Source organism: Tamandua tetradactyla, chromosome 2 (assembly GCF_023851605.1).
Source record: "Tamandua tetradactyla isolate mTamTet1 chromosome 2, mTamTet1.pri, whole genome shotgun sequence".
NCBI classification, from domain to species: domain Eukaryota; kingdom Metazoa; phylum Chordata; class Mammalia; order Pilosa; family Myrmecophagidae; genus Tamandua; species Tamandua tetradactyla.
The window spans coordinates 202,890,417-202,916,411 of NC_135328.1; the positions used below are offsets into that span (position 1 = coordinate 202,890,417).

The window sequence follows — 25,995 nt, forward strand, 5'->3', positions numbered from 1 at the left end:
GCAAAAACATTTTTTTAAATTTGTACATTTAGTCACTATCATTATACACTCTAGGCATTCCTAGATTATACCATCTCAATCTTTATCGTCTATCTTTCTTTGTGATTTCATTTATGCCCCAGCCCTCCTCCCTCTATCATTCTCATATGCAGCTTCATTCAGTGTTTTAACATAATTGTATTACAGTTAGGTAGTATTGTGCTGTCCATTTCTGAGTTTTTATATTCAGTCCTGTTGCATAATCTGTATCCCTTCAGCTCCGGTTACTCAATATCTTACCCTGTTTCTATCTCCTGATGGTCTCTGTTACCAATGAAATTCTCCAAGTTTATTCACTAATGTCAGTTCATATCAGTGAGACCATACAGTATTTGTCCTTTTGTTTTTGGCTAATCACACTCAACATAATGTCCTCAAGGTCCATCCATGTTGTTGCATACTTCATAACTTTATTCCATCTTACAGCTGCATAATATTCCATCGTATGTATATGCCACAGTTTGTTTAGCCACCTTTCTGTTGATGGACATTTTGGCTGTTTCCATCTCTTGGTAATTGTAAATAATGCTACTATAAACATTGGTGTGTAAATGTCCGTTTGTGTTCTTACCCTCATGTCCTTTGAGTAGAGACAGCATATAGATGGGTCCTGTTTTTTAATCCATTCTGCAAGTCTATGTCTTTTGATTGGGGAGTTTAATCCATTAATATTTAGTGTTATTACTGTACAGGTAGTACTTTCTTCTACCATTTTGCCTTTTGGATTTTATATGTCATATGTAATTTTCCTTCTTTTTACCTTTACTCATAGTCTTCCTTTCTACTCTCTTCTCCACACCTCTCTCTTCTGACTTCGTATCTGTCTCTAGTTTTTCCTTTAGTATTTCTTGCAGAGCTGTTCTCTTGGTCACACATTCTCTCAGTGATTTTTTGTCTGAAAATGTTTTCTTTTTTTTTCTTTTTTTTATTAATTAAAAAATTAACACAACATTTAGAAATCATTCCATTCTACATATGCAATCAGTAATTTTTAATATCATCACATAGATGTATGATCATCATTTCTTAGTACATTTGCATCGATTTAGGAAAAGAACTAGCAAAACAACAGAAAAAGATATAGAATGATAATATAGAGAAAAAAATAAAAATAATAGTAATAATAAAAAATAAAAAATATATATATATAAAAAGGAAAAAGAAAAGAAAAACAAAAAAACACAAGCAAACAAACAAACAAAAAACACTATAGCTCAGATGCAGCTTCATTCAGTGTTTTAACATAATTACATTACAATTAGGTAGTATTGCGCTGTCCATTTTTCAGTTTTTGTATCTAGTCCTGTTGCACAGTCTGTATTCCTTCAGCTCCAATTACCCATTATCTTACCCTGTTTGTAACTCCTGCTGGTCTCTGTTACCAATGACATATTCCAGGTTTATTCTTGAATGTCGGGTCACATCAGTGGGACCATACAGTATTTGTCCTTTAGTTTTGGCTAGACTCACTCAGCATAATGTTCTCTAGGTCCATCCATGTTATTACATGTTTCATAAGTTTATTCTGTCTTAAAGCTGCATAATTTTCCATCGTATGTATATACCACAGTTTGTTTAGCCACTCGTCTGTTGATGGACATTTTGGCTGTTTCCATCTCTTTGCAATTGTAAATAACGCTGCTATAAACATTGGTGTGCAAATGTCCGTTTGTGTCTTTGCCCTTAAGTCCTTTGAGTAGATACCTAGCAATGGTATTGCTGGGTCGTATGGCAATTCTATATTCAGTTTTTTGAGGAACTGCCAAAAGGCCTTCCACAATGGTTGCACCATTTGACATTCCCACCAACAGTGGATAAGTGTGCCTCTTTCTCCGCATCCTCTCCAGCACTTGTCATTTTCTGTTTTGTTGATTATAGCCATTCTGGTGGGTGTGAGATGATATCTCATTGTGGTTTTGATTTGCATTTCTCTAATGGCCAGGGACATTGAGCATCTCTTCATGTGCCTTTTGGCCATTTTTATTTCCTCTTCTGAGAGGTGTCTGTTCAAGTCTTTTTCCCATTTTGTAATTGGGTTGGCTGTCTTTTTGTTTTTGAGTTGAACAATCTCTTTATAAATTCTGGATACTAGACCTTTATCTGATATGTCGTTTCCAAATATTATCTCCCATTGTGTAGGCTGTCTTTCTACTTTCTTGATGAAGTTCTTTGATGCACAAAAGTGTTTAATTTTGAGGAGTTCCCATTTATTTCTCTCTTTCTTCAGTGCTCTTGCTTTAGGTTTAAGGTCCATAAAACCGCTTCCAATTGTAAGTTTCATAAGATATCTCCCTACATTTTCCTCTAACTGTTTTATGGTCTTAGACCTAATGTTTAGATCTTTGATCCATTTTGAGTTAACTTTTGTATAGGGTGTGAGATACGGGTCCTCTTTCATACTTTTGCATATGGATATCCAGTTCTTTAGGCACCATTTATTGAAGAGACTGTTCCGTGCCTGGTGAGGTGGCTTGACTGCCTTATCAAAGATCAAATGTCCATAAATGAGAGGGTCTATATCTGAGCACTCTATTCGATTCCATTGGTCGATATATCTATCTTTATGCCAATACCATGCTGTTTTGACCACTGTGGCTTCATAATATGCCTTAAAGTCCGGCAGCGTAAGACCTCCAGCTTCATTTTTTTTCCTCAAGATACTTTTAGCAATTCGGGGCACCCTGCCCTTCCAGATAAATTTGTTTATTGGTTTTTGTATTTCTGAAAAGTAAGTTGTTGGGATTTTGATTGGTATTGCATTGAATCTGTAAATCAATTTAGGTAGGATTGACATCTTAACTATATTTAGTGTTCCGATCCATGAACACGGTATGCCCTTCCATCTATTTAGGTCTTCTGTGATTTCTTTTAGCAGTTTTTTGTAGTTTTCTTTGTATAGGTTTTTTGTCTCTTTGGTTAAATTTATTCCTAGGTATTTTATTCTTTTAGTTGCAATTGTAAATGGAATTCGTTTCTTGATTTCCCCCTCAGCTTGTTCATTGCTAGTGTATAGAAATGCTACAGATTTTTGAATGTTGATCTTGTAACCTGCTACTTTGCTGTACTCATTTATTAGCTCTAGTAGTTTTGTTGTGGATTTTTCCGGGTTTTCAACGTATAGTATCATATCGTCTGCAAACAGTGATAGTTTTACTTCTTCCTTTCCAATTTTGATGCCTTGTATTTCTTTTTCTTGTCTAATTGCTCTGGCTAGAACCCCCAACACGATGTTGAATAATAGTGGTGATAATGGACATCCTTGTCTTGTTCCTGATCTTAGGGTGAAAGTGTTCAATTTTTCCCCATTGAGGATGATATTAGCTGTGGGTTTTTCATATATTCCCTCTATCATTTTAAGGAAGTTCCCTTGTATTCCTATCTTTTGAAGTGTTTTCAACAGGAAAGGATGTTGAATCTTGTCAAATGCCTTCTCTGCATCAATTGAGATGATCATGTGAATTTTCTGCTTTGATTTGTTGATATGGTGTATTACATTAATTGATTTTCTTATGTTGAACCATCTTTGCATACCTGGGATGAATCCTACTTGGTCATGATGTATAATTCTTTTAATGTGTTGCTGGATTCGATTTGCTAGAATTTTGTTGAGGATTTTTGCATCTATATTCATTAGAGAGATTGGTCTGTAGTTTTCTTTTTTTGTAATATCTTTGCCTGGTTTTGGTATGAGGGTGATGTTGGCTTCATAAAATGAATTAGGTAGCTTTCCCTCCACTTCGATTTTTTTGAAGAGTTTGAGGAGAGTTGTTACTAATTCTTTCTGGAATGTTTGGTAGAATTCACATGTGAAGCCGTCTGGTCCTGGAGTTTTCTATTTGGGAGGCGTTTGAATGACTGATTCAATTTCTTTACTTGTGATTGTTTTGTTGAGGTCATCTATTTCTTCTTGAGTCAAAGTTGGTTGTTCATGCCTTTCTAGGAACTTGTCCATTTCATCTACATTGTTGTATTTATTAGCGTAAAGTTGTTCATAGTATCCTGTTATTACCTCCTTTATTTCTGTGAGGTCAGTGGTTATGTCTCCCCTTCTATTTCTGATCTTATTTATTTGCATCTTCTCTCTTCTTCTTTTTGTCAATCTTGCTAAGGGCCCATCAATCTTATTGATTTTCTCATAGAACCAACTTCTGGTCTTATTGATTTTCTCTATTGTTTTTATGTTCTCAATTTCATTTATTTCTGCTCTAATCTTTGTTATTTCTTTCCTTTTGCTTGCTTTGGGGTTAGTTTGCTGTTCTTTCTCCATTTCTTCCAATTGAACAGTTAATTCCTGCATTTTTGCCTTTTCTTCTTTTCTGATATAGGCATTTAGGGCAATAAATTTCCCTCTTAGCACTGCCTTTGCTCCATCCCATAGGTTTTGATATGTTGTGTTTTCGTTTTCATTCACCTTGAGATATTTACTAATTTCTCTTGCAATTTCTTCCTTGACCCACTCATTGTTTAAGAGTGTGTTGTTGAGCCTCCATGTATTTGTGAATTTTCTGGCACTCTGCCTGTTATTGATTTCCAACTTCATTCCTTTATGATCCAAGAAAGTGTTGTGTATGATTTCAATCTTTTTAAATTTGTTAAGACTTGCTTTGTGACCCAGCATATGGTCTATCTTTGAGAATGATCCATGGGCACTTGAGAAAAGGTGTATCCTGCTGTTGTGGGATGTAATGTCCTATAAATGTCTGTTAAGTCTAGCTCATTTATTGTAATATTCAAATTCTCTATTTCTTCATTGATCCTCTGTCTAGATGTTCTGTCCATTGATGAGAGTGGTGAATTGAAGTCTACAAATATTATGGTATATGTGTCTATTTCCCTTTTCAATGTTTGCAGTGTATTCCTCACATATTTTGGGGCATTCTGGTTCGGTACATAAATATTTATGATTGTTATGTCTTCTTGTTTAATTGTTCCTTTTATTAGTATATAGTGTCCTTCTTTGTCTCTTTTAACTGTTTTACATTTGAAGTCTAATTTGTTGGATATTAGTATAGCTACTCCTGCTCTTTTCTGGTTGTTATTTGCATGAAGTATCTTTTCCCAACCTTTCACTTTCAACCTATGTTTATCTTTGGGTCTAAGATGTGTTTCCTGTAGCCAGTATATAGAAGGATCCTGTTTTTTTAATCCATTCTGTCAGTCTATGTCTTTTGATTGGGAAATTCAGTCTATTAACATTTAGTGTTATTACTGTTTGGATAATATTTTCCTCTACCATTTTGCCTTTTGTATTATATATATCATATCTGATTTTCCTTCTTTCTACACTCTTCTCCATACCTCTCTCTTCTGTCTTTTCATATCTGACTCTAGTGCTCCCTTTAGTATTTCTTGCAGAGTTGGTCTTTTGGTCACAAATTCTCTCAGTGACTTTTTGTCTGAAAATGTTTTAATTTCCCCCTCATTTTTGAGGGACAATTTTGCTGGATATAGAATTTTGGGTTGGCAGGTTTTCTCTTTTAATAATTTAAATATATTATCCCACTGTCTTCTCGCCTCCATGGTTTCTGCTAAGAGATCTGCGCATAGTCTTATTGGGTTTCCCTTGTATGTGATGGATTGCTTTTCTCTTGCTGCTTTCATGATCCTCTCTTTCTCTTTGACCTCTGACATTCTGATTAGTAAATGTCTTGGAGTATGTCTATTTGGATCTGTTCTCTTTGGGGTACGCTGCACTTCTTGATCTATAATTTTAAGTCTTTCATAAGAGTTGGGAAATTTTCAGTGATAACTTCCTCCATTAGTTTTTCTCTTCCTTTTCCCATCTCTTCTCCTTCTGGGATACCCACAACATGTATATTCGTGTCCTTCATATTGTCTTTCAATTCTCTGAGTCCCTGCTCACATTTTTTCCATTTTTTTCCCTATAGTTTCTGTTTCTTGTCAGATTTCAGATGTTCCATCCTCCAGGTCAGAAATCCTATGTTCCGTCTCTCGAAATCTACCATGGTAGGTTTCCATTGTCTTTTTCATTTCTTCTACTGTGTCTTTCATTCCCATAAGTTCTGTGATTTGTTTTTTCAGACTTTCAGTTTCTTCTTTTTGTTCTTTCCTTGCCTTCTTTATATCCTCCCTCAATTCGTTGATTTGGTTTTTGTTGAGGTTTTCCATGTCTGTTCGTACATTCTGAATTAATTGTTTCAGCTCCTGTATGTCAATTGAATTGTTGTTTGCTCCTTTGACTGGGCCATATCTTCAATTTTCCTAGTGTGATTTGTTATTTTTTGCTGGTGTCTAGGCATTTAATTACCTTAATTAGTTTATTCTGGAGATTGCTTTCACTTCTTTTATCTCGGGTTTTCTTGCTAGATGAATTTGTTGTCTATCTCTTCTTTGACATTCCGTTCAGCTTTATCTGGACCTTTAGCTTAAGTTTTGTTTAACAGAGGAGAATTTTTCAGTTCTTTTTTTCTTGTTTCTTGCCCTGCTTGTGTGGTGTCTTTCCCACACACACACTTAGAAGGGTCTACTTAGATATTATAGACCCCAGCCAGATTTTCCCAGACCAAACTGGCCTCCTATCAGGAGGAAAGAGTCACCTGCGTCAGTTTTCCCTGACGGTGAGACCCAGCAGGTTGAAAGACTTTCCTGTGAAATCTCTGGACTCTGTTTTTCTTATCCTGCCCAGTATGTGGCGCTTGTCTGCCTGCAGGCCCCACCAGCATAAGATGATGCAGTACCTTTAACTTTGGCAGACTCTCCCTGTTGGGGGTTTGTTGGAGACAGAGGAGAGGTTGTAGGCTGGTTTTAATGGCTTCAAATTACCAAGCCCTGGTGTCTGAATTCCTTTATGGAGGGATTCCACCTGGGTGGGGCTTCACCCCTCCCCTGGGGAAGGCACAAGCTCCAGATAAGCCCCCAAAAGAGCTCACTTCTGCCTATGCCTGGGGCAGTTGCAGCCTGAAAAGTCCTGCCGCTGTATCCAGAGGCAGTCAAGCCTTTGTAGATACACAGCCACAAAAACCTCTGTTTCCTTCTTTTTGTTTTCCCCCTTTTGTGTCAGTCCTGCCTCCTTGGCGCCAGGGACAAAATGAGTAACCTCCGCTTTGATCAGGTTCACCTAAGCTGGGGGCCTATTTTTAGTGGTCAGAATTTGTTAATCAGTTCCACAATTGGCGTTTAATTGTGCCCAGTCCCTGCTGCTGGTAAAGTCCTTTCCTTTACCCTCTGGGAATTGGCCTGTGGGGGAGGGGTGCTGGCTGCCACAGCTTTGGGACCTCACGGTTCTGGGGGGTGCTTGTAGCCGGTCCAGCTGGTCCAGACTGGGGTATGCTGTGTGTTTGGTCACTATCGTTGCTCCGGGCACTGTTCTGTACTGTTTCTGGTTATTTAGTAGTTGTTCTGGAGGACAAACTAAAACGCGCACGTTGTTAAGCTGCCATCTTGACCCGGAAGTCTCCCAGTAGCCATATTTCTTGATGATGATTGTATAAATATCTAGTTTTCACAATGTGACTGTGATTGTGAAAACCTCGTGTCTGACGCTCCTTTTATCTACCTTGTCAACAGATGAGTAGAACATATGGAATAAAAATAAATAAGGGGTGGGCGGGCCATGGTGGCTCAGCAGGCAAGGATGCTTGCCTGCCATGCCAGAGGACCCAGGTTCGATTCCCAGTGCCTGCCCATGTAAAAAAAAATAAAAATAAATAAGGGGAACAAATGTTAAAATAAATTTAGTTTGAAATGTTAGTGATCAATGAAAGGGAGGGTAAGTGTATGTTACGTATAATTTTTGTTTGTTTTTGTTTTATTTTTCTGTTGTCTTTTTTTTTAATATATAAAGGTTTATAACTGGGCTCTGGGTTTTAGCCCATTTATATATATTTCTTTCTTTATTACGTAGCCATACTATCTTGATTATTGTAGCTTTGTAGTAATTTTTTTTTTTTTAACATGGGCTGGCACTGGGAATTGAACCCAGGTCCTCTGGCATGGCAGGCGAGAACTCTGCCTGCTGAGCCATCGTGGCCCACTCTCTATTGTCTTTTTATTTCTTTTTCTGAATTGATGCAAATGTTCTAAGAAATCATCATGATGATGAATATGCAACTATGTGATGATATTGTGAATTACTGATTATATATGTAGAATGGAATGATCATGCATTAGGAATGTTTGTGTGTCTTTCTTGTAATTTTTTTTAATTAATAAAATTTAAAAAAAGGGGGGGGCAGAGAGACCTTAAAAATCAGAGGCCACCAGCATCAGGTTTGGAAATATAAAGGCTTAAAAAAAAGAGAGGTTTAACCTTACTGGTTTTGATTAATCTTTTCTGGCTGTGTACCTTAGTGGTTAAGAGAATGCAGTTTGGAGCTAAACCTGAGTTTGAGTCCTAGCTTTGTCTTTTATTACCGGTAACAAACATCCCAGTTTCTTGGGTTTTTTTTTTCAATGCAATTTTATTGAGATAAAATCACACAACATAGAAACCATCTGTTCTAGTTTGCTAGCTGTCGGAATGCAACATACCAGAACTAGAATGGCTTTTTAAAAGGGGATTTAATAAAGCTGCTAGTTTAGAGTTCTAAGGCCAAGAAAATGTCCCAATTAAAGCAAGTCTATAAAAATGTCCAAATTAAGACACCAACCGGAGGCTGCCGTCACGCAAGAAAGGCCGATGAAGTTCCGGGTTTCTCTCTCCACTGGAAAGGCCAGTGGCAAATATGGCAACGTCTATTAGCTTCTTCTCTAGGCTTCTTGCTTCAGGAAGCTCCTGGGGGCGTTCTCCTTTCTCATCTCCAAAGGAGATGGACTGGTTGGTGGACTCTGTGGTTCTCTCGTCATTCTGAAGCCTTCTCCCAAATGTTTCCTCTTTTAAAGGATCCCAGTAAAGTAATCAAGACCCACCTGGAGTGGATGGAGTCACATATCCTTCTATTCAAAAATTAATACCCACAAGTGGGAGTCACATCTCCATGGAGAAAACCTAATCAAGTTTCCAACTACATGATTGAATAGGGATTAAAAGAAACGGTTGCTCCCAGAAGATTGGATCAGGATTAAAATATGGCTTTCCTAGGGTGTATAAATCCTTTCAGACCAGCACACCATCTGAAGTATACAATCACAGGTTCCAGTTTCTTTATCTGCAAAAGCGAAATGATACCTTTGATATTTGCCTTATGGATTGTTGTGAGCATTAAAGAAGATAACGTGGTCAGTATTTATAGAATTATGAAGTTCATATTGAAATAGTCCTTATGAGACATTTTCTTTTCTAACAAAGCTACCCAAAGGACTGTTGCTTTTCAAAGTTGGGATCTTGTGTGGTCATCATTTTTTTCTAAGATACTTTAGTTTCTCAGCATAATTTCAAATTGAGTTGTGAAGCTAATTTGCAAACCACTTAAGGAAAATATTCTCCTTATTTTATTTCACAGTTTGCTTTGGATCCTACACAGTATATTCTACCTTATTCACCTGTTTGACTATGATAATTTCTCCACTGGTAAAAATATGGGCCAATTCACCTTCTTCAGATAAAGAATTTGCCAACACTGAGTCTCTAATTGAAAAGTAGTTGGTGAAGTAAAAACGGTTATGGGTTTTGGAGTCACACAGGCCTGAATTTGACCTTTAGTTCAGCTGTGGGATTCGGCAAATTTTTTAAACTTTCTGAGCCTTGGTTTCTGCAATAAAATAGGATAATATTACTAACCTCTCAGATTTCATGTAACGATCAACAATAGTGTATCTAACATGACACATAATAGGAGCTCAATAAATGGTAATGATTATTGTTTAAAATGATGTACCGCTATGATGGAAATACACTCAATTTTAAAATGGCTTTGATAAATTTGAGAAGTAGAAAGAAATTTAATGAGCCAGCTTAAGAATAATTTTCAAAATAAGAAATGCTATGAAAATGATGAGAAAGCTGGTGTGCAATAATATGTTGGGGTCGGCTGATGACAAGTTATTGTAAGTCAGCCATATGGTACCTTATTATTATTATTTTTTTAAACTTTTTTATTAATTAAAAAAATTAACAAACAAAACATTAAGAGATCATTCCATTCTACATATACAATCGGTAATTCTTAATATCATCACATAGTTGCATATTCATCATTTCTTAGAACATTTGCATCAATTTAGAAAAAGAAATAAAAAGACAACAGAAAAAGAAATAAAACAATAACAGAGAGAAAAAAGATTACACATACCATACCCCTTACCCCTCGCTTTCATTTACCACTAGCATTTCAAACTAAATTTATTTTAACGTTTGTTCCCCCTATTATTTATTTTTATTCCATATGTTCTACTCTTCTGCTGATATAGTAGCTAAAAGGAGCGTCAGACACAAGGTTTTCACATTCGCACAGTCTCATTGTGAAAGCTATATCATTGTTCAATCATCATCAAGAAACATGGCTACTGGAACACAGCTCTACATTTTCAGGCAGTTCCCTCCAGCCTCTCCACTACATCTTGAACAACAAGGTGATATCTACTTAATGCATAAGAATAACTTCCAGGATAACCTCTCAACTCTGTTTGGAATCTCTCAGCCATTGACACTTAGTCTCATTTCACTCTTCCCCCTTTGGTCGAGAAGGTTCTCTCAATCCCTTGATGTTAATTCTCAGCTCATTCTAGGGTTTTTCTCAGTCCCTTGATGCTGAGTCTCAGCTCATTCCAGGATCTCTGTCCCACGTTGCCAGGAAGGTCCACACCCCTGGGAGTCATGTCCCACGCAGAGAGGGGAAGGGTGGTGAGACTGCTCGTTGTGTTGCCTGGAGAGAGAGGCCACATCCGAGCAACCAAGGAGGCTCTCTTGGGGGTGACTCTTAGGCCTAAATTTTAAGTAGATTTGACCTATCCTTTGTGGGGTTAAGTTTCATGTGAACAAACCCCAAGCCTGGGGGCTCAGCCTATAGCTTTGGTTGTCCACACTGCTTGTGAGAATATCAAGAATTCAACTTGGGGAAGTTGAATTTCTCCCCACTCTCACCATTCCCCGAAGGGGGCTTGCAAATACTTTTCCAGTCACTGATCAAATCACTCTGGGATTCATCGGGGCATCACTCTGGACAAACCAACAAAATCTCATGTGCTACCTGAGATTCCAAGTACTTATGACATTCAATCAAACTATCTACATGAGTTATATTAGGAAATGCTCTAGTCAAAATATAAATTTTGTAACAAATAAGCATTTTTTGCTTTAGTCTCACACATAAGGTGACATTTTAAAGTATTAATTATCATCTATTTTCAACACCCTGCAATAATGCCATTCCTTTGTTCTTCCTGAGGCAAAAACATTTCTTAAATTTGTACATTGTACATTTCACTATTATTATACACTCTAGGCATTCCTAGATTATACCATCTCGATCTTTACCATCTATCTTTCTTTCTGATTTCATTTATGTCCCCAGTCCTCCTCCCTCTATCATTCTTACATGCAGGTTCATTCAGTGTTTTAACATAATTACATTACTGTTAGGTGGTATTGTGCTGTCCATATCTGAGATTTTATATTCAGTCCTGTTGCACAATCTGTATCCCTTCAGCTCCAATCACCCAATATCTCACCCTATTTCTAACTCCTGATGGTCTCTGTTACCAAGGAAATATTCTAAGTTTATTCACTAACGTCAGTTCATGTCAGTGAGACCATACAGTATTTGTCCTTTTGTTTCTGGCTAATCACACTCAGCATAATGTCCTTAAGGTCCATTCATGTTGTTACATACTTCATAACTTTATTCTGTCTTACAGCTGCATAATATTCCATCTTATGTAAATGTCACATTTTGTTTAGTCAACTGTCTATTGATGGACATTTTGGCTGTTTCCATCACTTGGTAATTGTTAATAATGCTGCTATAAACATCTAAATGTCCATTTGTGTCCTTGGCCTCGTGACCTTTGAGTAGAGACAGCATATACATGGGTCCTGTTTTTTAAACCATTCTGCCAGACTATGTCTTTTGATTGGAGAGTTTAATCCATTAACATTCAGTGTTATTACTGTATGGGTAGTACTTTCTTCTACTATTTTGCCTTCTGGATTTTATATGTCATATCTAATCTTATTTAATGTCCATAAAGAAAAGGATTAGTTTCACAAATTTAATATATTTCACCATCTTTAATATAATTGATTTCTTTTGTAATGCTATATATTTTATTTTATGCATTTAAAAACCAAAAGAAAAAATTTAAAAAAAGAAGAGAAAAAAATAAATAAAACCAAGATCCACATGGCGCAAAGCAGGTTAAGAACCCTGGAGCCAGAGGCAGATATGTTAAAACTAATACAGTTTAAGCTTCCTAAGTTCTTCACTTTTACAATGTTCTTCCAAGACTTTCTTCCTAAATTTGTATGTCATTTTATACAGTTTTTCTTAAAGGTCCCAGAATCTGTATAAATTTCATGCTTTGTAACACAAAACTTGGATCCACGTGGTATTTAGTGCAGTACTACACTAACAAGTTTTTTTCTTTTTAAATTTTTTATTAATGAAAAAAATTACAAGAAACACAAACATTCCCAACACATACACTCGGCAATTCACAATATCATCATAGTTACATATTCATCATCATGATCATTTCTCAGAACATTTGCATCAATTCAGAAAAAGAAATAAAAAGACAATAGAAAAAAAAAATTTACATACCATACCCCTTACCCCTCCCTTTCATTGATCACTAGCATTTCAAACTAAATTTATTTTAACAACATAATAGGTTTTCAATAATCAAGTTTTGGTTGATAGACTCTGAGGAATTTAAATAATCTTCGAGTGTATCTGGTAATCCTGCAGACAGCTGTTTAACTTCCTCCACTCCCTGAGACACGTGGGGTATTGGACGCTGTGGTAGAGGAGGAAGGACTGGCTCTACGCAACGGAGCTTGGAGAGTTTCTGTGGAATGGGACAGGTTTGGACTAATGCGAGCACAGGGAGCAAATGGTTAGGAGCAGAGGGGAGAAAGGTTTAGGAATAACGGGAATTAGTTTCCTTTGAGAACTAGCCCCTTTCCTTGCACGGCTCTTTTGGCATATATCTTCCCTGTCTACTTTAGGTCAAAACCTAGTGGGAAAAGGTGCTTAACACTGCTCTCGAATTAGGCCAATTTTAGCGATTTCCTTCACATTCTGAGCTGTACCAACGATGTGTGGAAATGAGCCGGGGAGGCAAAGAGACATTTTCCGATCTTTACAAAGGATGGCTTTCCAGACAAAATTCTCCAGCAAAATTGATGACCCAAATCAACCTTAAATCGTATTCTAATTAGAGCCAAAAAGATGACCTAGAGAGAAGTCCAAACACATGGCGATGGGTGAGTTTCGGGCGAACGCCGGCATCAGCCCCGGCGAAGAGGTGGGAGGACCATGGTGGAGCGAGGCCGGCGCGGACGGCAGTGGGCGGGGTTCCGGAGGAGGCCACGCGGACCGAGGCCTAAATTTTCGCCGCCCCGCGGCAGGACGTGAGGAAGGAGGAGCCTCCGCAGCTCAGGGCCTGGTGCCCTGCAGCCTCGCCGCCACCAGAGGATCCCACCACAGGGCCCTTTGTGTGCCTACCCCCGCCCCGGCGGCGCCTCAGCCAGCAGCGCTGAGTACCCTTATTGGCTTAGCCGATGACTTCACCGATTGGCTCGCGCGCGCGCCCGGAGGGGGTCCGCTTCTGCTCGTCGTCATTGGTCGCCTGAGCTGTCTTTCAGGCCACCGCGAGAGGTGATTGCCCGGCAGCTTCCAGTCCCTGGAAGCAGTTCCGGGAAACCCCGCGTGCTGCCGGGATCGCGTCTCTGTCCATGAGGGGGGGAGGGGGTGGCGCGCGCGCCATTTCTAGTCGTTTTCAAAGCGCCTCGCGCTGATTTTCACGGGCCTGGCCGCCGGCCCCTGCTCTGCCCTGGTGAGTCTCGCGCCGGCCCGTGGGGGGAGGGGCCGGGAGCCCCGATCCGACCCGAATCGGCCCGCGCTCGGCGCTATGTCCCCAGTTTCGTGTTCTCTCCAAGGCCCTGGGGTGGGGGTGGGGGTGGGAATGGGTTGGGGGCGGCTTCGGCCTCGTCCGGCCGCACTGCTGTGGGCCTATCCCTGCTGAGGCGTCTCCTCCTCCTCGCCCAACCACCCCCGATCCCTCTAACTCCTGTCTCAAGGTCCGGCCCGTTGGGCGCATTCCGCGCGGCCTGCTGGTGTCGGCTATGCTTTTCCCGCCTCCGCCCGCCTCTCCATGCGGCTGGCTGCCGGGCGGCGCGAAGGGCTTGAGACGCCCGCGGCCCCATGGTTTCTCCCCACTGGAGCTGCTTCTCTCCCCCCTCAGCCGGCCTAGCCACGAGTGGGATGCATTGATACTCGGGACCGTCTTGAGGGGGTGGGGTGGGTAGAGGGCGGGATGCAATCCCAGGGTTACCTGAGCTGTAGAAAACTTTTGGTGTGAACAGAAGCTGAAAGGCCGACTTGTGTGGGGAGCCTCCCTCCCCTCCCCCATCCTGCATGCTGCGAGCGGAGATTTGAAGGAAAAAATGACTACTAGAGGCCATGAAACTTAGGTTACAAGCAGCGCCCAATGTATATATAATCTCAAGACTGTTCGCAGGCGCACCAAATTGAAAAGGCGATTCTTTTTCTTACACGGTAGAAACCGTGTTGCTAAAACTTAAAAAATCGAAGCCTAGGGGTTCTTGAAAGGTTCACTCCTTTCACACTACCTGTTTGAGATTTTTGCTGTTCTCCAGAGGCTGAATTTGTGTTCTTATGAGTCGTAGAACAAGGGCTTGACACTCGTAAGCTATGAGATAACCGTTAGTTTCCATTTCTCTGGCTCTTTTAAAGCCCTTCTCTTAATATGAATAACACAGATGTTCACAAAGTCAGGGAGGGCCTAGTAAATTGACTTCCCAAATCTCCTAACGGCACATTTAAATCTTATTTAAATTTCTGCTTTCTACAAACATATTTAGATTAAATGACTCCAGTCACATTAATATATTTGCTGCATCCAGAAATATGGTTTGGCTGTGTGGCATTGTGTTGAAATGACACGAGATTTAAATGGTCTCATATGACTTCAAAGTCTTTTTAAAATGAATGCTTTGTATTTGGCTTGAAGAGAGAGGTTTTTCCTTGATCTGAAAGGTTTTATTTTCTGGAATCTAATTGTTTTTACATTTTTTTGTTAAAGCTTAAATAATTAAAAAAAATTATTTCAACCAATTTCAGTATCAACTTGTAGAGCCTTTGCATTTAAGTGCTAGTCATAAATATTTCTATCTTGTGCTTAATACACTACTTGTCTTTTTTGCCTTAAACACACTCTTAGAACAGTACCACCCTAACAGATGTTCATTGAACTTTTCTGTTAAAAATTTGCTTCTTTCTGTGAGTTCTAGTATTCCCAGATGCAATGCTGTAAGGGTCTTGTGAAATTGAGAACTTTTGAGTTCTGATGATCTTATGGTTGTATTTGGGGTGGGGGAGGATGGGAAAACAGAAGTATAATTCACAAAGATTTTGGACATTAGGATGCATCTTTACAAAAATGTGTTGTATTTATCAGTGAATGTATTCATCTTGCACGATAAGTAGTTCTTGATCAGAAGGGTGCAGCTTTGAAAGTTTTCGTTTATGCTAGTTCATCTGAATTTGAGGCTTGCCTTGAGAAACATTTATCTACTGATTATGACAAAAGTCTGCAACTGTACAGCTATTAGATGGCTATTAAATCTTAAAAATGTTTTGTAATCATGAGCAGTCATGATATCGCATTTTCAGAGTAATCTTTTGAGTTTTCCTTTCTTCCTCCTACTTTTAACTCCTTCTTGTCTTGGTCTTCCTCTTTCATTAACTTCAACTAAAATGCCAGTGGACTTTTAAATGAGAAGAAGTTGTTTTAAGTCAGAAAACTGCACCTGGTTCATTTGCAGTGATTGATAAGCAATCTGGAAGTGTGGTTATCTTACGAATCTTAGTGCTTTTTAGGAGATTTGTATTTTCTTTATAGCCAATTAGGTACCTTGAGTTTCATCAAGAAAAGTAGGCCTTTTCTTGAGCTTCACCTTCATGTCCTTTATTTCAGTATGTATTGCAATATCTTTATTCTGCTGCCTATTATCTTCATCAGATCATAATTTTACCATAGATAAATGCACTTTAATATCCCGTCTTCTGAGGCAGTGTAGAGACTGGCCTTGTATGGTTTTATTATTTAATCTCTCTCTCTTCAGGGAGTTGGTCTATTTCAGCATGACTTTAATGGCTGAACATACAAACTGATTTTTGCTAGGTTAACCTGAGAAATCTAAGTTTGTCCTAATTAGGTAATGTTTGTTGAAAGTTAGTTGTCCATTCTTCAAAAATATTTTTGCAGCATTATTTTACTGATATGAAAAACGTACTCAAGATTTTTTTTAAAAGAGGTAACCTCAACTACCGCTTACTTTTTATTTTATGTGGACTTAAAACTATTACAGATTTTAACTTGGTCATTTTTTCTTTTAAATCTGTGAATGAAAATAGCGTTAATTTTAGAACAAAAATTAACATGAAGTTTTTTTTTTTTTTAATGTTTGTTTTAAGTGAGGTGGAGAAAACCCAAACCACCAGCATGTTGAACTAGAGACAACAGGGCATTATTTCACACCTATGTTGAATTTGAAACAGAGCTAGGAAAAAATTTGAAAGTCTTTAAACCTTGATTAAGTGGTCTGTGGGTGTTCATTTTGTTTTTAAACCAAACTTTTAAAAACTTTGTACCATTTGAGAGCTTGAGGGGCTTTTAGGATATTATGGTGGTTTGTTGATAATGCTAACCAAGACACGTTAGCTGCTCTTGTTAATCAGCAGTCCTACCATCAACAAATTCAAACCTTTATTCAATCTAGTGTACATGAAATTCCTTAAAAATAAAATGCTTTCATGTACATTTTCTATGGTTTTGCAGGGTTGTTATTGCAAATTTAGGTCAGATACATCACAAAAGACATAAAATATTATTTTGATAGAGGTTATTAGCATGTATACAAATTAGTTTAGATAAATCATGCATTGTCCTACAAACTAGTTATTTCTGGCTTAATGTAATATAGCTCCTGAATTTTTTCCAGCAGCATAATAAAATGGCTAATCAGGTGAATGGTAATGCGGTACAGTTAAAAGAAGAGGAAGAACCAATGGATACTTCCAGTGTAACTCACACAGAACACTACAAGACACTGATAGAGGCAGGCCTCCCACAGAAGGTGGCAGAGAGACTTGATGAAATATTTCAGACAGGTATAATATGCATTTCTTGTTTCTGACTGGTTATGAAAGCGAGGGCAAACCACTTTGAATTTTATAGATTTTTAAGGTTAAATAATACTTACTGTTTCTGATCTATGTAGAGCTGTATGTTTGTTACTTTCCCTTCACTGAAGGCATATTGGGTTTGACTTTGATATTCTTATTTTATTTTGAAGCCTCTTTAGTGTTGAATATGCAGTCCTAGTTGTTTGAGAACAGTACATCAATTCGTCTTAGATTTACCACCAATTAAGATGTATGTTTCAACATACCAAATTTTTTGCATTATAAAAAAATACTAAATCAGTCATCATTTTGCTTTTACTTTTCTACGTTTAGTTTCTTAAAGTATTTGTTAAATCAGTTTAGGTCTAATTAGGTGGCATAATAAGATGAATAGTTCGACTGTATTGCCTGAAAAATAATAATAAATGTCAGACTCCTTGAGAGTTTGTGGCCTGTCAAATTTCTAATAGACAGTAATCCACATCTCAGTAATTTGGAAGTGTTTGGTTTGTAATAGCTGCCTTTTTTTTTTCTTTCTTTTTTTTTTTTTTATATAGAAGTCCCATGGTTAAGTGCTTAAGCAAATTTGAATATCTTAAATGTGGTTGGTTGTAGTGGTTTGAAGTTTTAAAGAGGGAGAGAACATCTACCCTTAGGGAGTGTTGTTCATAAATAAATGTGTCCATAGATGGGGCCATAGATGGAAACTTTCTTCCTCTGTGTTTTGTGTGCCTATCCAGATTGTGGGAGAGAGAATTGGATTGTCTTACAAATGTGTCTTAGGTACAGTAGTAACAAAATATCTGTTTTGTTTCTTTTTTCTTTTTTTTGTCCTTAAAAATTTAAAATCTGAGAAAGCTCAGGATTATTTTAGACACTAAAATGACTTCTAAAAATGACTCCTGGGTGATGATCCCATTTGAAAATCAGTCCTCAGGAACTTTCTGTGATATTCTGCCATTGAGATTTGGCAGTCATTTGCTTAGAGATGCTCTCTTGTAGAGTGTTTTGTTAGTGATAAGAGGCTGATGGTTTGGGTGTAGAAGTGTTTTGACAGAATGGATTGATGGGTGTCCTGAGTTGTGGTTTTGGGTGGTATGTAATTTTCAAGTAAGGAAACTCCAGTTATTTAGGCATGCTCATTTTGAGCTTTAAAAACAAATCATGGCAGCATTTTTCTTATAAGTAACTTTGCATGTGTCATTACATTTATTTAAAATTTATGGTATGGAATAAAGTTCTTTTGTTTTTATCAGAATAGTCACTTGATGTTCCATATGGAGTTGGGATTTAATCAGTTAAATATTTCCATTTTACATTGAATCAGTTTTGATATATTCCTATTTTATATAGAGACGTGACAAACTTAATGGATTATTAAATTATGCTTTAAATTTAAGTAGATGTTCTGTGTGCAGTTAAGTGTACTACATATATAGAATGCAGCGCTTGTATTTTCTATATGGTTTACTTGTAAGTCCACAGTAAGGTCCTTAATGCCATTTGGATAAAGATTGTCATCATTGACAGTCAGTGTTGTGAATGCCACAGCATCTTTTAAATCTCACCTTGTCACCTCAGAAGAACAAAGAATGCCTTAAAATATGACTTTCAGAATTGATTAATCAAGCGCACTTGCATTTTGTAGAAGAATTTAAAATAATGCCTTTCCACATTCTGACTGCAGCAAAGAAGGTATTTAGATGAACAAGTACATTTCAGTTTATTTTTGGTGCTAAAAAGAGAAAGCTTATGATACTTTTTGGAGAAGGAATTATTAGGAAAAGTGTCCCCCCCCCTTGTCTGAGTAACTAGTTAGCACAACTACAACAATCTATATTTGAAGATAGATCCTTGGGGAAAACAATGTATTCTTACCACTCTAATATAAACTACAATTTATTGTATTAATGGTAAATCATTGGTATAATGTGTGCTTCAGATTTAACATCCAAGATTTACAATTTTGGGAAGTGGGAAATGGGGGAGATATGTTTTTCTATGGAATATGGGGATTGAAATTCATGTTTATGGCAGTTGATACTTTACTTCTATTTTCATATTTGTACTCTTGACCTTTATAATATTTGTATAGCTACATATGTGCAAGTAGTTAAATAAAAATGTAGTTGCTTGATGATAGTGTTTAATATAACAATTCTTGAGTAAATGTTGATAGGGCAGTTTAATTTACTTTTTTTGTTGCGATAGTGTTACCACTTTTCAATTTAATTTTTAGGATTGGTAGCTTATGTGGATCTTGATGAAAGAGCAATTGATGCTCTCAGGGAATTTAATGAAGAAGGAGCTCTGTCTGTACTACAACAGTTCAAGGAAAGTGACTTATCACATGTCCAGGTAAGGTCATAACTCAGAAATTTTTTGAAGAATTAATTATCTTAAATTATTAATGTTATTATTATTTACCTCTGGAGAAGTAGTATTTTTTATGTCTACCTTTGTTTTAAAGAAATTAGTTAAAACAAAAAACCTGCTTGTGGAAAAGAGTTGCAGAAGCACAATGAATATAAAGTAAAAGATTCTCCCACTTTGTACAGTAAGTTACTCCAGAAACTTAGAATGAAAGCCAGTTTGATGGTGATTATTATTAATTTTTTAATGTGTTTAAATTGTACGTATTTTTGTCATTTTGGGATTATTTATCTCATCCTTTTATATTATTTTGAAAGGAAGCTATATAAGTGGGAGGAATAGTTTCAGAATATGTGACAAAGGTAGTCTAGATACTGTTAAATACCAACAGATAGAAGATTTTGTTTTCCCATTGTAGAAGGTAAGCTACCTGAGACTTTGTTTTACTATTCTCTGGTCCAATCTCTGGTATGTAACCATTCAGCAAATATTCATTGAATGAATGAATGAGTAAGTATTTTGTTAAAATTCTTTTGTATTTAACCCTTCAAAGATTATTGGTAGTTCTTTTTCACTGAATTACTTGCCTGTTCTAGAACAAAAGTGCGTTTTTATGTGGAGTAATGAAGACCTACAGGCAAAGGGAGAAACAGGGGAGCAAGGTGCAAGAGTCCACAAAGGGACCTGATGAAGCAAAGATCAAGGTAAAATTTGAATTGGATAATTGTATTGAAATTAAATTTAATGATTAGATAAAACACTTATTTTCATGTTTCCTAGAGTTTTTCTAGCTCCTGTGTTTTTTGTGTTTTTCGAAACCAGTATTTAGAAATTGAATAATTTAGGGGGAAAATATCTTCTGGTTATTACATTATGTTTGATAGGAAACCCTAATACAGACTCTTTTGTCATTCCCTGCTCTTCTGGCCATGAGTGGTATTTATTAATGCATCCAGTAATAATTTCCTGGCTTGATCCATTAATGCCTCTTTTTACAAAGGCTTTTGGTTCACTTTCTGTCCAGGTACTTTGCTTTTTCTTCGTAAAGACTCACTGTAATAGCTGCTTTTATCTTTTGAAATTTCATTTACATTTGTTATTCTCAGTTTCTCCATTTGCAAAATGGGAAGAGTAGTAATGCCTGTCTCTTAGAGTTGTGATGATTAAATGAACATATGTAAAGCACTTACAGTAGAACCCAGAATATAGTAAGAACTATGTGGCTGTGAGCCATTATTATTGCTGTTCTTGAAAGGTGAATATGGGGCTTTTAGTGAAATACTAGTGAAACCTGGTTTCTTTGTTAAGTGGCTCCTGGTGACTTGTTGCATTGATAGACTTTTAAATTTGAAATGGTTATTTAATGGTGAAGTTGTTTTTATAGGTGGTGGCTTATGTTTCAGACAGGAAATATAACTTGTAGTTTCTGTCATATAACTAGCTTATATAGAGCTTTTGTGCCTTTTTTCCCTCTAGACTGTAAAATGGCATAACCCCATCCTTGGAATATTTTTAATAATTTAATATGTGTACATTCTGTTTGAGGTTAAAAAAGAAAACTTCAATTATTGTTCATTGAAGAGCTCTTTATTTCTCTAACACTGTTTGCTCTTGATAGGTAATGGGAAAATTTAAATTGTCATCACCCCCCTTTTAAGGTGAAGAGATATGAGCTTTAAGTGTAGTGTTTAATGTTTAAAATATTAAGCTACACAGTAGTTTCTGGCAACTTCCATTAAGTGGGTGGAGGCATCTACCCCAAAATGATTCACCTTTAATTTTACAAATACTTCCAGAAGAACATACATTCACAATCTGTAGAATACTAATTTGTGTTAAAACCTTTAATTCTCACTACTGATGTGTCACTCATTTTTTTTTTTTTGATTTAGAACAACACAAATCTATTTCTCACAGTTCTATGTGTCAGTTTGAAACTACTGTGTATCCCAGAAAAGCCATGTTTCTTAATCCTCATTCAGTACTGTTGATAGGGATCTTTTTAATCTTTTTAAATACCAAAAAACTCAAAGAAAATACAGACATTCCTATTTTGATCATTCCGTTCTACATATATAATCAGTAATTCACAGTATCATCACATAGTTGCATATTCATCATCATAATCGTTTCTTGGAAAATTTGCATCTATTCAGAAAAAGAAATAAAATGAAAACAGAAAAAAAATTTATATATACCATACCCCTTACCCCTCCTTTTCATTGATCACTAGCATTTCAAACTAAATTTATTTTAACATTTTTTCCCCCTATTTTTTATTTTTGTTCCATATGTTTTACTCCTCTGTTGACAGGGTAGATAAAAGGAGCATCAGACACAAGGTTTTCACAATCACACAAGTCACATTGTGAGAGCTATACATTCAATCATCATCAAGAAACATGGCTACTGGAACACACAGCTCTACATTTTCAGGCAGTTCCCTCCAGCCTCTCCATTACATCTTGGTTAACAAGGTGATATCTACTTAATGTGTAAGAATAACCTCCAGGATAACCTCTCAACTCTGTTTGGAGTCTCTGTTGACACTTTATCTCATTTCACTCTTCCTCCTTTTGATCAAGAAGGTTTTCTTAGTCCCTTGATGCTGAGTCTCAGTTCATTCTAGGGTTTTTCTCAATCCCTTAATGCTGAGTCTCAGCTCATTCTAGGATTTCTGTCCCACGTTGCCAGGAAGGTCCGTACCCCTGGGAGTCATATCCCATGCAGACAGGGGAAGGGTGGTGAGTTTGCTTTTTGTGTTGGCTGGAGTGTCACTCATTTTTTATGAGATGTTGAGCATTCATTTCAGCTTTTTGAGCTACAGTTTCCTTGTCAGTTAAGCCACGAGTTAGACTCAATAAGTTGTTTTTTAATACTTTAGCAATGGAACCCTTCTTTCAAATGAATTCTCATATGAAGTTCTCCTGTATATATTTTTAGGAATATTTGTATGTTGTGTATGTACTACATATTGTGCAGATAATATATAGTATACATATTATGTGTGTATAATGTCTATTACTTCTATTTCTGTGTTTAGCTCTGGTTAAGTTAAAGGTAGAAGAATGGAGGCCTAACGCATCTCCGTGGAATCCCTAGGTTCCTCCAAATACATTTTTAGAAAGTATTTTTATTGATAAACAACATACAATACAAACATCTTAACATACAAACATTCCATATAGTGTACAGTGACTCACACTGTCATCACATAGTATATTCATCACCATGATCATTTTTTAGAACATTTCCATCACTCCAGAAAAAGAAATAAAAAGAAAAATGGAAAAAACTCATACATACATACCCCATACCCCCTCCCTCTCATTGACCATCTACCCAGTATATTTTAACCTTTGTTCCCCTATTTTTTTTCTATGCCCCTTACCACTCCCTTTCATTGATCACTAGTATTTCAGTGTACTCAATTTGTTTTAACATTTCTTCCCTCTATTATTTATTTATTTTTAGTCTATATTTTTTACTCATCTGTCTATACCGTAGATAAAAGGAATATCAGACACAAGGTTTTCACAATCACACAGTCACATTGTGAAAGCTATATCATTCAAGAAACATGGCTAGTGGAACACAGCTCTACAGTTTCAGGCATTTCCCTCTAGCCTCTCTAACACACCTTAAACTAAAAAGGAGATATCTATTTAATGTGTAAGAATGACCTCCAGGATAACCTCTTGACTCTGTTTGAAATCTCTCAGCCATTGACACTTTGTCTCATTTCTCTCTTCCCTTTTTTGGTCAAGAAGGTTTTCTCAGTCTCTTGATGCTGAGTCCCAGCTCATTCTAGGATTTCCGTCCCACATGGCCAGGGAGGTTTACACCCCTGGGAGTCAAGTCCCATGTAAAGAGGGGGGAGGGCAGTGAGTTTGCTTGCCTCCAAATACATTTTTGAAAAATACTGAACTTGATGATGTCTAAAATCTCTTGTTGCTCTGACATTGTGTGATTTTAGAAACCCGAGTGTTAAAATTCCTTCTTTTCTAGATAGATTGTACTTTGTTTTCTATTACCAGATTATACCTTTGTTCTATAGGCCTTTCATATAAATGATATTTCAATTATAACAAACTCCTTGAAGGCAAGGATATTATCTTTTCTGTGATTCCTCATAATACCTAATATAGTATATCTAATGAGGGTAGTTGGTAATCAAAAAATGTATGGTTTCATTTATTTTTTGAACCTGAGATACCTATTTGGCAGTTGCTAATATTTGGAGTCTATACTGTGAGAAATGGTCTGGTTCTTAAGAACCTTATGGTATATGAAGTATGAAACAAAAGGATCAAAGAAATTAGAGATTAAGTTATGGAACTTGAATACAATAGAAAATCAGAGTAGGAAAGATGAATGTAATACTAAATGGGGAAAGCTGCTTGAAGGACTTGTATTAATTTTTTAAGGACAGAAAACAATTTCTACCAGAACAAAATCACTGGTAGAAATAATTATGGAATATAAAGAGATTGTTGAAGAGTAATATATTTGAAGAAAAGGGGATCCAAAATGAGGGAATACTATTATACAAAAGTCTGAATAGATAATGTAGGACTGGTTTTTATAAAACTTAATGATCCTTACCTCTTTGTTCTTACCACAAAAATATAGTATATGCTAGGGGACTTAATTCACCTATAATGCTTTCCATTAAATGTATGGAAAGGAATGGTAAAATAAAGAGGGAGTGACATAACTATGAGAGGAACTGATGTAAATTTTGACGTTTTTTTACATACCCTAAGATATTGGCATATCTTTTGGGAAAATTGATTTTTTTTGTATGTGTAATTTAATATTCAAGTATAAACAAATGTATAATTATCTTTAGGCCTTGCTTGAGAGGACTGGTTATACTCTGGATGTAACCACAGGACAAAGGAAGTATGGCGGTCCTCCACCAGACAGCGTGTACTCTGGCATGCAACCTGGAATTGGAACAGAGGTAAGTATTTTTCAGTGGTCTGCCCAAATCCTTCCCACTTGTAAAATCTTCTATCTACTGTTACTTTTTTTTTTTTTTTTTGTTACCTCTCTGTATTTTGCTGCTGTATGAGCAAGGATAATGTGACTGATTGATACCTGAAAACCTTATCAACGATTATGCAGAGTTTTTGGAACTGGTTGCTAAAATCATGCTACTAGCAACACACCATTTTAGGTCTTTGGGGTGAGTTTCAAGAGAAACAGTTGCTTTATTCTGCTTTTACTTTAGTCATTAATTTTAAACAGTGTTTGCGTCCCATTCCATCCCACTGCCCTACACCTTTACCACAGAAAATCACATGGAAGATACTCAGTATTTATTGAGAGACATTATTTATGACCGTGGGTTACACAAAGAAGAATGTGGAATCGGATAAAAGGTTGAGCACATTGGTCTATACCTTATCTGTGCCTTCATAAAGATTTCTCCATATGTCTTAATGCTTGGCGATTCTAATCCTTTAAATGGAGGAAACTATGTGCCAACATAGGGACCTGTTTTTTGGTGGCTAACAAAATGCCAGAACATAATAGACACTTAATATTTTTTTTTTTTTTTTTTTAAAGAGAGAGGGAGGAAGGGAAGGAAAGACAGAGAGAAGGAAGGAAGGATGGAAGGAAGGAAGGGAGGAAGAAAGGGAAACATCTTTAAACATTTTCTTGTTTTATTATATTTTGTTTGTTTGTTTGTTTTTTACATGGGCTGGGGCCGGGAATCGAACCGGGGTCCTCCGGCATGGCAGGCAAGCACTCTTGCCCGCTGAGCCACCGCGGCCCGCCAACACTTAATATTTGATGAATGATTGATTGTGGCCTTTTTCTTTGAATGCTTAAATTGTGACCTGGTAACAAAATCTAAACTATATCAAGTGATAATTTTATAAAACTTTTACAACAAAGTGATATGGGTTGCTTTTTTAGATTTTGATGTTAATTTAATACTTAGGTGGTATTGTTATATATGTCCTATTTTATATGAAAGTTCTAAGAAATTTAAAATTTTCTGAAACTCCAATTTGGGTAACTTTAAAGGAAACTGATGTATTTTCTGTATTGTTATAATTGATAGTTTCCTAAAAGCTAAAACTTAATTTTCAGGTAACTGAAAGCAAAGATTATTGTATCTGGTTTGTGAATGGATAAACAATGCTGTTGTCACTTAACCTAACTTTTTTTTTTAATTTTTAAATTTTAAAAAAATATGACAATAAAGAAACATTCTTTTAAAAATTTTTTTATTAATTTTTAAGTTAAAAATTAATTAAATTTAAATTAAATTTTTTAATTTAATTTTTAAATTAAAAAA

At 36.6% G+C, this 25,995-nt stretch overlaps 1 protein-coding gene across 4 annotated transcripts in view; it reads left to right on the forward strand.

Moving 5' to 3' along the window:
* The first annotated feature begins 13,802 nt into the window (after positions 1-13,802).
* Positions 13,803-25,995, forward strand: part of HNRNPR (heterogeneous nuclear ribonucleoprotein R) — a 39,617-nt gene continuing 27,424 nt past the window's right edge. For 2 of the 4 annotated variants that reach the window (XM_077150895.1, XM_077150893.1), the window contains exons 1-5: positions 13,806-13,935; positions 17,126-17,294; positions 19,549-19,667; positions 20,279-20,386; positions 24,535-24,648. In XM_077150895.1, coding sequence (XP_077007010.1) covers positions 17,138-17,294; positions 19,549-19,667; positions 20,279-20,386; positions 24,535-24,648 — 498 coding nt within the window. In that variant the 5' untranslated portion in view covers positions 13,806-13,935; positions 17,126-17,137. Of the gene's footprint in view, positions 13,936-17,125; positions 17,295-19,548; positions 19,668-20,278; positions 20,387-24,534; positions 24,649-25,995 lie in introns of all 4 variants that reach the window. The other 2 variants (XM_077150894.1, XM_077150896.1) reach the window with 2 other exon arrangements.